This window comes from Nicotiana attenuata, chromosome 7, assembly GCF_001879085.1.
Source record: "Nicotiana attenuata strain UT chromosome 7, NIATTr2, whole genome shotgun sequence".
In the NCBI taxonomy this organism is placed as follows: domain Eukaryota; kingdom Viridiplantae; phylum Streptophyta; class Magnoliopsida; order Solanales; family Solanaceae; genus Nicotiana; species Nicotiana attenuata.
This window is the reverse complement of record NC_031995.1, coordinates 27,492,385-27,505,167: the sequence shown is the minus strand read 5'-3', so window position 1 is coordinate 27,505,167 and position 12,783 is coordinate 27,492,385. Positions and strand designations below refer to the sequence as shown.

At 36.0% G+C, this 12,783-nt stretch overlaps 2 protein-coding genes across 2 annotated transcripts; both read left to right on the top strand.

The window, feature by feature from the left end:
- LOC109229915 lies at positions 672–1,265 on the top strand. The gene has a single exon (XM_019395460.1). The coding sequence runs from the start codon at positions 672–674 to the stop codon at positions 1,263–1,265; it is 594 nt and encodes a 197-aa protein (XP_019251005.1).
- On the top strand, positions 7,467–9,067 carry LOC109229914. Its single transcript, XM_019395459.1, has 3 exons — positions 7,467–8,054; positions 8,226–8,607; positions 8,676–9,067. Exons 1-3 carry the CDS (start codon positions 7,467–7,469, stop codon positions 9,065–9,067), a joined length of 1,362 nt encoding a protein of 453 aa, XP_019251004.1.

The window sequence follows — 12,783 nt, the reverse complement described above, 5'->3', positions numbered from 1 at the left end:
CTATCAGAGTGGTAATAATTTTAACTTTATGGGACAGAGGCATCCAGGCTTTTCTTAGAGTTCACCTAGTGGTAGCCTGAACTCATTGCAACAGAATAATCCGAGACCCCAGGGACAAGGAGCTCCAGGATTTCAAAATCAATAGAGGCAGCAATACCAGCCTCCAAATTCTAATCAGTCAGCATATAAGATCTAATGCAAGCATTTATTATTAAAATAGATGAGAGATTTGAAACTCATAGTGCAGCTATTCGAAACTTAGAGAGTCAAGTGGGGTAGATTGCTAGTTTGTTGTCCGAGAGGTCTCCAGCAACTCTCCCTACGGATACCGAAATGAATCCAATGGAAACAATAAATATAGTGTTGTTGAAGAATGGAAAAGTATTGCAAGATCCATTGGTAGCAGAAAAGAATGAGTTGACAGGAAACCAAGTTCAGAATGAAGTGAGGGCAGAGCAAGAGAATGATCTGAAGGAGAAGAACAAGTCTGAAGTTCCAACAAGGAAGGAGAAAGACAAACAAAGAATGAATGAGGAGACCGAGGAGACATGCCTGTTCTGCTTTTCCCCCAGAAGCAAAGAAGAGAAAAGCTGGACAAACAATTCGGGCGCTTTCTAGAAGTGCTCAAGCATGTGCATATGAATATACCTTTCACAGTGGTGCTTTCATAGATGCCAACTTATGATAAATTTTTGAAAAAGATATTGTCCAAGGAGCGAAAGGTGGAAGAGACATTGGTGGTCAAGCTCAAAGAGCGTTGTAGTGCCATTTTACAAAATAAGGTCCCTCAAAAGTGTAGAGATCTAGGGAGTTTTACTATACCTTGTTCTTTAGGAAGTACTAAGTTTAAGAAATCTTTGTATGATTCAGGTGCTTCCATTAATCTTATGACTTTGCCTATTTTAAGGAAATTGGAGGGAGAGATTGGAGAAATCAAGTTGATATCTGTGTCATTGCAGCTGGCATATCAGACCACAATCATACCTGAAAGAATAGTGGAAGATGTGCTAGTTCGGGTGGACAAATTTATATTCCATATGGACTTCATTGTGGTGAACATGGAGGAGAATAGGGAGGTCCCTGTGATTTTAGGAAGTCCCTTCTTGGCTACGGGCAGAGCAATTCTGGATATTCAGGAAAGGCATCTCATGCTCAGAGTGGGGGAACAAAGGCTAATCTTCAAGATGGAAGGAGAAGGGGGGCCTAAAGGAGCAACTTGGAGAGAGTCAAGTGAATATGTGTGGGGTGTACCGAAAGAAGGCTGAAAAGAAGCTCTCAGCATGGATGTGTACACTAGGTCGTGTGTGCAAGGGAGATCCCGACTTCGATTCGGACCTCTCGTGAGCACTTGAGTTTGTATTAGTTTATGAAAGCTAAGTGGAGGTATGGTCGGTTTTTTTGAGTGGAACTATTGAAAAAATGAGAAAAGTGCATGTAAGGAATTGGAAGAAAAAAAAGAGAAAGAAAAATCAATCACAACTCTGAAAATAAGAAACAAAAGAGTGTGTATGTAGTAGAAAAGAGGAAAATTGATCCCTTGCTAGTGGTAGTTCTCGTCTTGTTTGTGCTTAAAGATATGGGGAGCTTAATATTGTGAAGGCTGGGGTTTGGTTCAAAATAAGTGTGGGGTTTAAATTATGAAATTATATATATTAAAGTGCGTGGGGAGGTGTAGTCACTATATCCAAATGTATCCTACCCATCCCGCAGCCTACATTACAACCAATTAAAGTCCTACTTGATCCTTGACTGAATGAGCTAAATTAGTAGAGTATTACACTACGGGCAAGCATATGGTACATCTTCTGTGGCGCATGAATTTAATTTATGAGAATGAGTTAATTCTGTCTATTCACACTTCCTATTTGTTCGTGAATTTTACTGTGTGTGGAACTACTCTCTATTATTTGTATGAGGGCACGTGATTTGCGAAGGTAAGGTAAAGTCTTTGACCTCTGTGTTAGAGTAAGTGAGCAGGTTGTGAAAAATGTGTGGTGCTTTTGAGTCGAGTCTTGAGGCTATGATGCTATGATATGGTGCTTAGTTTATTTTAAATGTTCTTGGCATGATGCATTAGGGAAGTTGTCTGATGAAAAGACTATCTCTATGATATGGGGTGTTGTTGGTAGGCTAGAATCCCGTGTTTTAGTCATAGTTTGCACTCCAATTACTGCATTTTACTTGTGTTTGAACTTAAATGTTAGTGTTGTCGCGCCCCTTTTTCTTGCGAAAGTGGGTTTCGCCATGTGACAATTCTTTTAAACGGGTATTAAAAGATAAGAGTCGCCACCTAACAATTTTTAAGGTGCTTTACGCCACCTATTTGCAAAAAACTCTGTTTTGACTAGTCCGTGTTACCAAAGACGGGTAAGGGCTCAAATTACCCCAAAGAGATAGCTTTAGGCACTCTTCGAGGTCTACAATTGTGGGTCCCGGTTGAAGTTTACACTATGTGGATTTATTGAATTATAATTAAGCTAAGTGATCATATAAGTGAAGGAAGACATGGAATTTAATGATTCTATTGTAATATAAACAAGTGTAAAAAAATAGCTCAAGAGTCAAACTATATAAATAATCAAGACAAGTCTTTAGAAGTTACGGGATACAACTGCGTTGGTCTATATTTGATGACTAAGCGTGAACATCAAACATATAAAAGGAAAGTGGGGGGGGGGGGAGTTTTCTAGCCTAAGGATCACCCCGTGCAAGATAAATAATACTTTGCAACTCCCTTAAGGTAGGGGTTGCTCATATTATTCAGCTGGCACAGACTATCATCTCCTACTATCTGATTACTATGTTTAAGTTGTTTACTTAAAGTCACTCTAATTCAATTCTAGGTCGCGTCCTATGCGTGCACTACCCGTCCCATGCCTATGGTCCATTAGGCTTTGGACCTACTATAGGGTAGTTCTAGACTCTACTTAGGATGCTCAAAAAATGATAAAACTAGCGCACATGTAAAACATATAGGACTTCACATGAATGCAATAAAAGGCTCAAGTTAACCCCCACACATAAACAGAAAATGCACACGGCAGATTAGGTAGTAGACAATTTCGGAGTTGAGAGGCATTATAGTCGTTAATCCTATTGGCATGATTTCTAGGTAATTCTGATTTCCAGTAGTCTGCTGGCAGCGCTACGACTTTTAGGCTAACAGATTCGCAGATTAAAGGTATTACAAACCTATAGGCATGACATCTATATTATTCGTGCAAGAAGGTAATAAGATTCTTCAAAACCCTAGGGTTAACGATATTGATCATGCTGTCTAAAACGAGTAATAATGCCCTATAGGCAGGATTTCTGACGGTTGACAATTGAAATTGATTTAATAATACTTTATCCCTATAGGCATATTTTCTAGGAGGGCAGTGCGATAGGAATAGCAACAACGACATCTTAATTAATCAATTAAGGTCTTACAGACATGATATCTAGATGAATATCAATAGAAGTAGGTCTTCATCACTTAACGCGATCCTGTGGGCGTGGTATCTAACACATATCAATAGAGCAAATTGAGCAAATAACTAATGATGTTTGAACCCTATAAGCATACTGTCTAGTAGCGTATGGAAGTGGGCATGTGAACAAGTGAAGCACTTAGATTCTTATAGGCATACTTTCTAATAGCGTACATGTATAGAACATGTTAGGAAAGTGAAGTGCTTGAGTTCCTATAGGCATGCTTTCTATCAGTTTATAGAAATAGGGCATGTCAAGGGCATGTAAATGAGATAGCAGATAAAACATTTAGACCCTATAGGCATATTTTCTACCCCTCTTATGCAAGAACAGAGTGTACATGTTTCCCCAAATTTCACTAACTCCCCAATTGTTTGTTTACAAATTACTATAGGCTCCAAATAAAGAATACATGCTCAAATATTACAAACTAAAAAATGAGTACAGGCCCAATAAGTAGCGCAGGCCCAAGGGAGAATAACCCGGCAATTTCGAGGCTTTCAATAATATAATTCTTTGCACAAAATAGAAAACACAAATCTAGGTACACCCCAAGACATTAGAATGTATCAACTGCATGACTCGAACTTAGACACAGACCCATACCAGGTCTAACAGGGGAACTAACTTACCCAGCAATGTCAAACTTAACCACACGAGTAACAAATTGTATATAGAATTGATCAAACATCTTGAAGTCCACACACTTAGTTCTTAGGACTACAACTAACAGTAGTTTAAACCGAAGCATATAGACAAGATCACATGGAGTTATGTACATAAGATGCTATGTTTCAGGAATAAGTTCAAAATGACAAGGTAGAACATCACAAGCTAACAAACAATCCTAGGTAGGGTTTTAGCAAAGAATATGAACTGATATCAACTTAAATAACATAGACATAAGATTTTAATTGAAGAACCTTGCAGAATCTCAAACAGAAGCAAGTGAAATAGGGATTTTTACATGGAAGTTCCTAGCATGAGAGTCTAATGAAAGTAGGATCACAAATGACACCGCCAATAGGCTGGTGAACATGCAATAATTCGCTTGAGAAATTTTAACCTTATCAATCATAATACCAAGGTCTAAACAGCACCAGAACTCATAATAGGCAAGAACATATTAAATCCAGGTTTAGCATGACTGGCATGCACTAGGGTTGAACTACATATAAAAGAAGAGGCCAGGTATTGGATCTCATCCCAGAATTCCTAGGCAGTATTGAAGAACACAAGATTAAACAAGGCAGGGAACACACTTAAAATTTCAAGTAGCGGAGAAACATGTTTGACTAATAACTCGATTAGAATTTAACTCTAAGAAAATATTAAGTCCCACTTGGATGATTCAACAAGAATTTGAATAGATTCTAAACATGAATCGGCTTATCACAATAATACAGAACAAGGCAAAAAAAATAAACTCGGAATAAGCAACAACAATAAGCATGCGAACACACACATTAGGGCAAACATGCTTAAGAAGACCAGAATCAAGGTAAAAAATAGGCAATTTCAGTTAATAGAGAAGTATAGAGCCTCAAGAAAAGCTTCATACCAGATAATAACATGTTGATTCACAAAAGTCTTAGGGGACCTAGATATACGAAGTAGGAACTCAAACGAAAAGAGAATGAAATTGCAAAGGCCATAGGTACTTACCAATTACAGATTAACGAACAAGTAAACAAGAGGAATAATTTTAGCAGCACTCCAATAATCGATAGTAGAAAAGAGTTGCAGAACCCAAAACCTAGTGTGTTAAAGTTCACAAAGGCTTCAAATGAGCCCCGAGCAATGCTCGCACTGGGAGGGCTGATAGAACAAACTCGATGGCCTTAGCTTTCAGTCGGCCAAGAACCAAAAAATTTCAGAATAAAGTGAGCGACTAAGTGAGAGAGTGATAGTTATAATAATAATAATAATATTATTCAAGTGGTAGTTGTTCTTAGAGACATCGTTAAAACCTTCGAGGGGAAAGGGGTTTATGTAGTGGGAGAAATTGAAAGTACAAACATGGAAAACAGTCAATTAAGCACAAATAAGGAAAGAAAATATCACATGCAAATCAAAATCAGTAAAGGAGATGGAGAGTATCAAACCCTAATTAGGGTTCAAAAATCAGTAAAGGAGATGGAGAGTATCAAACCCTAATTAGGATTCAATCGCCTGAAAAACGATCCAAAAGTGCAAATCGCTCTTTGTTGAGCGTACATAGATAGAATAACTCCTAAAATCAAAGATTCGAGTCATTCTAGCCTGATCTCGGAAGTGATACTTGCCAAACTTAGGCAAGTACCTAAGTAACACCATAAATGGACGAACAATGACGAGAGAAGATTAATAAGGTAAGTATATCATAGGCAGATTCCATCTCTAGGTTGGAATCAGAGAGGAACTAAGATGAGGCGGCTAGGGTTTCTCAGAGAAGAAGAGAGAGTGGAGAGGATTTAGGGGCGGTGGCTTAGGAGAATGGGTCTTTAGTGTTTGGGTTTTGTTAATTACAGATGGGAGGGGTCTGTGGGCCATTGATCTTTGAGATCAACGGCTGAAATAGAAGAAACACTACTTGAAATACAACATTTTCCCACGAAAATTTCCCACGGATAAATTATTAGTGGCAATTCCCACCGAAACTCTGTGGGAAAAGTGTAAATTCTTTTCCGCAAATGCGTGCACTTTTTTCCCTCTGATTCTGTGGGAAAAGTCATTAAAAAAATAATTATATGAAACTAAAAAAATTTCCCAGGGAAAACAGACAAAAAATTTTGAACTTTGAATTTTTATGCTTTATTGAAAAGGTTTTCCCATAGAGTTCCCACGCATGTAGAAGTGGAAAAGTTATCTTATTATTCACTACTCCTTATCCGACTTTTCTTAAAAATCAATAAGCCCCCTTCAAACGAATATAGCAAAACTCAAAGGAACTAATTATTAATGGGACGGCCAAGTGCTAGTTTAGGTTTCAGTTCAAATATTATTAGATTAAAAATTAAATATTTGGTTTGCTCATATTTGAACTATCAAAAGGAAATTTAGTTTTCTCTCACTCTGTCTCTCCGCCGAGACAAGTTTTCACCTCGAGCTCACTCCGATCCCTTCCCAAGTTACTCTCTCTCTCTCTCTCTCACCCTCTCCTTTTCGATTTTGATTTTTCAAAATTTAGGGATTTTCTGCTATTTCAAACCCTAGGTTTGAAAAAATTATTGTTGTTAAACCTAAGTCTTTTATGTCTTATAGAGCACAATTTAGGAATTTTCTGTCGAAATTTAGGGATTTTATATTGCAATTTAGGGATTTAGGGACATAAACCTAAGTCTTTTGGATCCTCCTAATCAAGAATAGTAAGAAAATTGCAATACTATATGTAAATGATAAATAATTTTATTCCCTTGCTTAGATTTTACGGGAAGTTGAACATATTAATTTTAATGTAGTTAATTAACGCTTCTATTAGTTCTCATCAAATTGTTTCCTTAAGTTACATTACAATTGTTATTGCAATATATTATTAGGAAACGTTTAGTCATATAGAAGAACGAAATTAACTTATTTATTTGTAGAAGAATAAATTTTTGATTTCATTTCCGATATATTTTGAAAATAAAGACTAAATAACTGACAAATTATGAAACTCCATTGAACAAAATCAAGGTAGTCTTTACTTGGAATATGAAAAGACGAACAATGTAAAATTATAACTGATAATGAACATCTGAGTGTTCTCTTGATCAATTTATGGCCACAGTTTAATTTTTTTGGTTGTCGACTTGTGTAGTTATCATTTAACAAGCACCATTAATCAACTAAAATATAAGAAAACAAAGTACATTATCAGTATATATTGGTCAAATCTAAAGTAGTCATCTTTATCAATTTTCATGCATAAGGAATAGTTTATGAAACATTGTTTCATGACGTTCCACTGAGTGAATAAAATAATTTATTTATTTCTTTATCTAATTATTTTATCTTGTATTGTGTAATAGATGGAACGAGATCGTAGATGGATGTATGATAGAAATCATCCTAATCGTGGGGGGTTGAAGGAAGAATTTGTAGAAGGTGTTAAAGGATTTATTGCATATGCAAAAATACTTCCTGAATTCCGTAATGAAGGAATAATTAGATGTCCTTGTGGTAAGTGCAAATGTATGAAGTTATTGATACCGGAGGATGTTAAAGTTCATCTTTACAGTAGGGGGTTTAGAGAGAATTATTATGTATGGACGGTTCATGGAGAGAACTACAGTAATTTAGATGATGTTGACTTTCAAAATCTTGCTGGTTGTGAGAGTAGTACATTCTTTGAGAAAAATTATGATAATTCTCAAATGCATGAAATAGTGTCGAATGCTTTTGGGATACACCCAGGAGTTCAATCCCAACAAAATATTGATGAGTCTCCCAATGATAAGACAAAACACTTTTATGAATTATTAGAGGCGGCTAGTCGTCCACTTTATAAAGACTCAATACACTCGGAGTTGTCTCTTGCAGTTAGATTACTAACTATCAAATCGGATTGGAATATTTCTCAAGCGGCCATGAATGCTATAATTGGGCTTATGGGTGAAGTTAGTCCAAACATTAACTTACCCGGTGATTACTATAAGGCTAAGAAGTTAGTTTCCAAGTTAGGACTTTCCTCAACAAAAATTGATTGTTGTGAAAAAGGTTGTATGTTATATTATAAAGATGATGCGGCTCTAGAAGCGTGCAAATTTTGTGGATTGTCTCGTTTTAAGGAAGTCACAAATGCCAAAGCAAAGAAAGTTCCAATTAAGAGGATGCATTATTTACCTATTATACCTAGGTTAAAGAGATTGTATGCATCAATGAGTTCCGCTCCTCATATGAGATGGCACCGCGAAAATAGAAGGGCGCCTGGTGTTTTGTGTCATCCTTCAGATGGAGAAGCGTGGAAGCATTTTGATAGGATGTATCCTGACTTTTCTAATGAACCAAGAAATGTTAGGCTGGGTTTGTGTGCAGATGGATTCACTCCTTTTTCTGTCTCTGCTGTACCATATTCTTGTTGGCCTATTTTTATTACACCGAATAATCTTCCGCCAGAGATGTGTATGACAAGTCCATATTTGTTCCTAACTAGCATTGTTCCGGGTCCAAGTAATCAAAAAAGTTTGATTGATGTATATTTGTAGCCTTTGATTTATGAGCTAAAGTTATTGTGGCAGGAAGTGTTGAAACATACGGCATATCAACTAAACAAAATTTTAAATTGTGTGCTGCTTTGATGTGGACTATTAATGACTTTCCTGTGTATGGAATGTTATCTGGATGGTCGACTGCCGGAAAGTTAGCTTGTCCTTGCTGTATGGAAGACACAAAAGCATTCACTTTGAAACATGGAGGTAAGACCACATGGTTTGACTGTCACCGTCGATTTTTGCCAATGGATCATGAGTTCAGGAGAAATACTAGTGCATTTATGAAGAATCGAACAGATTATGATGAGCCACCAACAACCTTGTCGGGGGAGGAAATTTGGGAGAGGGTTAAGAATTTTCCTAAGGTAACAGAGTCTCCATTGCTTAAATTACCTGGTTATGGTGTTGAGCATAATTGAACTAAACAGAGCATATTTCGGGAGTTACCTTATTGGAAGTATAATCTTCTTCGACATAACTTGGATGTCATGCATATTGAAAAGAACTTTTTTGATGACCTGTTTCATACTGTAATGGATGACAAGAACAGGACAAAAGATAATTTGAAGGCCAGGATAGACTTATAGGTATACTGTAGGCGAAGAGAATTAGAACTACGACAAGAAAATAATAGGATGGTGAAGCCTAAGGCCAGTTATTCATTCAAAATGGATGACAAACGAAAGATCTGTGATTGGGTTCAAAATTTGAGAATGCCCGATGGGTATGCTTCAAACTTATCCAATTATGTTGACATGAAAGAAGGAAAGTTGATGTATATGAAAAGCCATGATTGTCACATTTTCATGGAATCATTACTTCCTATTGCATTTAGTGCATTGCCTGAGAGAATATAGAAACCCATTACAGAGATAAGCTTATTTTTCAAAGACCTATATTCTAATACATTGAGGGAGGAAAATCTAGTTTTGATGGAAAGTAACATCCATTTAATCATAAACAAACTGGCAAAACCATGTGTTTTTTTAATATAATGGAACATCTCTCAGTTCATCTTGTAAGAGAGGCACGACTTGGTGGGCCTGTTCAATGTAGATGGATGTATCCATTTGAGAGGTAATAATCATTAATTATTTTTCCTTTATGTATTTTGATTATACTTCTTCCCATCTAAAATTATGCTATGTAGACTACTGATCAGTCTACTGATGGCTCGGGTAGTAGGGCTTAATTCCTATGCACTTCATGCATATGACACTGTTTGGTTGGTTGCACATGCCTTAGAATTAGTGATTACTATGTATGTGTTGATTGCAAAACATTCACTGAATACCTGGTTTACAGTACTTGTAATATTCAATACTTTTTTATGCACTTGTAGTATTTTCTTGTGCTTTTTAATGAACTAACTGAATAAAGTTAGTAATGTGGGAGGCTTTCAATTCGTAGTGGCTATACCTCGTAATAAAATTGATATCTACTGTGCATGACAGATGAAAGCAAGCATTTGCTATTTGCAAGCATTTGCTATTTGTTGCTATTTTGTCACAGATTCTTTAGGATTCTGTTTGTTGAAAAGAATATTGATTGGTTTGGGGTGGTAAAAGTTTGGCAATTAGTAGCATGAATCACATGGGGTTTGAGTCTGGCATTTTGTCTTTAGTTGCTTTTTGGTCTGCAACTGTTAATCAAGACTAGCCTCTGTTGCATAATAGGAATTGAGATGGGATGTATGATCGTCAATACTAGATAGTAGTACTGAGAGCTTTGGTTATTGTTGGTTTAGTTAATGTTTCTAAAGAAAAAGTTACATATTTGAAGCAAGCCATGTGGGATTACTGAAAATGGTAGTACTGAAAATCATTGTAGTCCTATTTGGGAGTTTTTTTTTATCCAATTGGAGCTTCAAAATGAGTGCTGGTGATTGGCCTAAAGACTCTTTCATATAATTCAGAATCTAATAGATGATTCTTTCAATTTCACAACAGAACCTCATCATGCTTGAAATCAGTTTTTTTTTCTTTTTCCTGGGTTGTTGTGCTTCTTGTTTGAGCTAGCACAAATGTAGTTCATTATTTTTGCACAAAAGGGATAGCTAAGCAGAATTCAATATTTTACAAGGCTTCTTTAACGATACTTGAATTAGCAAACTATTATTTTAAATGCATTTTTATTATCATTAATTGTATAGCCAAGAAAAATATTTCTATGTTCCTTCATTTGTGTCTGCTTATTGAGATTTTGTATGTAAAAAACTTTGTTTGGGGAAATATACTGGAATTCATCTTATTGTTTCCCTATTACAAGTACCGGAGAACTAGCAGCTAGTAGCTTATGGGTATTGATTTTATAAAAGAGATGGTGTAGTAATTTTTCCTCATTAGAAGTACCGATACATTGTCTACACATTATCTTTCCGTGTGTTTCACTTTAAAGTTAGAGAAATAAAGATACTTGCATAAATTTTCTTTAATAAAGTTTACTTTTATAATAATTGTATTTTTTTACAGGATAATTTCAAACGAATCTTAGAGGAGTTCATTCAAAGCCAGCCGATTGATGATCAAGGTAGGCCAATCCAACCAACCCAAGATGAGATCATGGACATGTGGATTGAGGCAGCTAGTGGCGTGCATAAGGGGAGAGTCTACGGCCTTGGATCAGAGTTTAGTCTCGGCCGTCGTACTTCTGGATTGTCTGGTTCTTATTCTTCGTCATATTGCTCGGTTGATCTGGATGAGTTTGAGCAATTGAATAGGAAGGTAGCGAAGATTATAGAGTTGTATCTTCAAGAAAGGGCTGCAAGGGAAGAAGAGGCAAAGCAAAGGGAGGAAGAAGATAGGCGAAGAGAGGAAGAGGAAAGGCGAAGGGAGGAAGAAATGAGGCGAAAAGACGACGCATTAAGACTTGTCACTAGTGATGTTAAAAGTCTCAAGTCTCAGATAAACTCCCTCTTAGCATCTGGTGCATTTCATGTGCCCCGTTCTCCAGCATCTGATGATAACTAAGGAGTAGTTTCTTTTATTAGCTTGTCTTGGCTGGTACTTGGATGTTGAATATTGAATGTTGGATTTTTTGAGTTTTTGTTCTACTTTTGGATTAGTTGGATTAATTATGAAATGGATTGATTAGTTGTTGTTTTTTAAATGAATTGGATTGCATGTTGAATTTGGTATTTGAATGTTTAATTGTATTTAGTCTTGTATTGTTGGTTGTACTTTTTGTTTGGCAGGTGGTGTAGTTCTAAAAAAAATTTGACCATGAAGATATTTTCCAGATTTCCCACGGATTTCCCACCGACTCCATGGGAATTTTGTGCATTTTTTTTCAAATTTCAACATTTCCCACTGATTTTCGTGGGAATCTCCATATGTTTATATCCATTTTATGAATCTTTCCCAGTACTTCCATGGGTAAATTAAAAAAAATATCTAAATTATTTTTTATATTTCCCACGGATTCGGTGGGAAACTTAAGAAAATTAAATTATTTATTTTCTTACTTTTCCCACGACATCAGTGGGAAATTACACTTGGTGACCCCACCAAACCCTCCATGGGAAACTCGCTGGGAATTACCCACGAATGTCGTGGGAAACTATTTTCCCACCAACCATTTCCCCACCGAGCGTCTCCCCTGGGAATATCGTGGGAATATTGAAATTTCACACAGATTTCCCACCGATTCTTCCATGGGAAAAGTCTGTATTTCTAGTAGTGAAAGAGTGGGACGGGTTGTTTAAAATGGGACGTGATCGGGTTAAATGGAGAGGTTGTTTGGTTTGGGCTGCTGAAGGGTTAAATGGAGATGGGCAACCTGCTTTGGGCCTAATTTTGTTTCGAAATTAGCCCTATGTTGGGCTATAAATAAAATATTTAAATTTGTTAAAAATAATTTATAAAAAGTAATTAATAAATAATCAAATATTACTTATGCAGTAAAATGGCTGAAAATAATAGCTTAACATTATAAAAAAAATATAAAAATGCTATTTTAGCATAAATAATGTAAATAATATAGTTATGTATAGAATATAGGCTATTATTGCAGAATAATATAAATAGCTTGAAAATACAAATGTAATTATATAAAATGAAGTAAAAATATTATAAAACATATATGGGGGTAAAATTAAAATTTTGGATTATTAAGTCATCACAAAAATATTATGAAA

What these genes read in the sequence shown, in the direction of transcription:
- LOC109229915 (XM_019395460.1), top strand. Translation starts at nt 672, where the DNA reads ATGCCAACTTATGATAAATTTTTGAAAAAGATATTGTCCAAGGAGCGA.
- LOC109229914 (XM_019395459.1), top strand. Translation starts at nt 7,467, where the DNA reads ATGGAACGAGATCGTAGATGGATGTATGATAGAAATCATCCTAATCGT. An exon ending in TAATTGGGCTTATGGGTGAA is followed by an intron (nt 8,055 to 8,225) that starts GTTAGTCCAAAC and finishes TCTCGTTTTAAG; the next exon opens with GAAGTCACAAATGCCAAAGC. An exon ending in TAGCATTGTTCCGGGTCCAA is followed by an intron (nt 8,608 to 8,675) that starts GTAATCAAAAAA and finishes TTATTGTGGCAG; the next exon opens with GAAGTGTTGAAACATACGGC.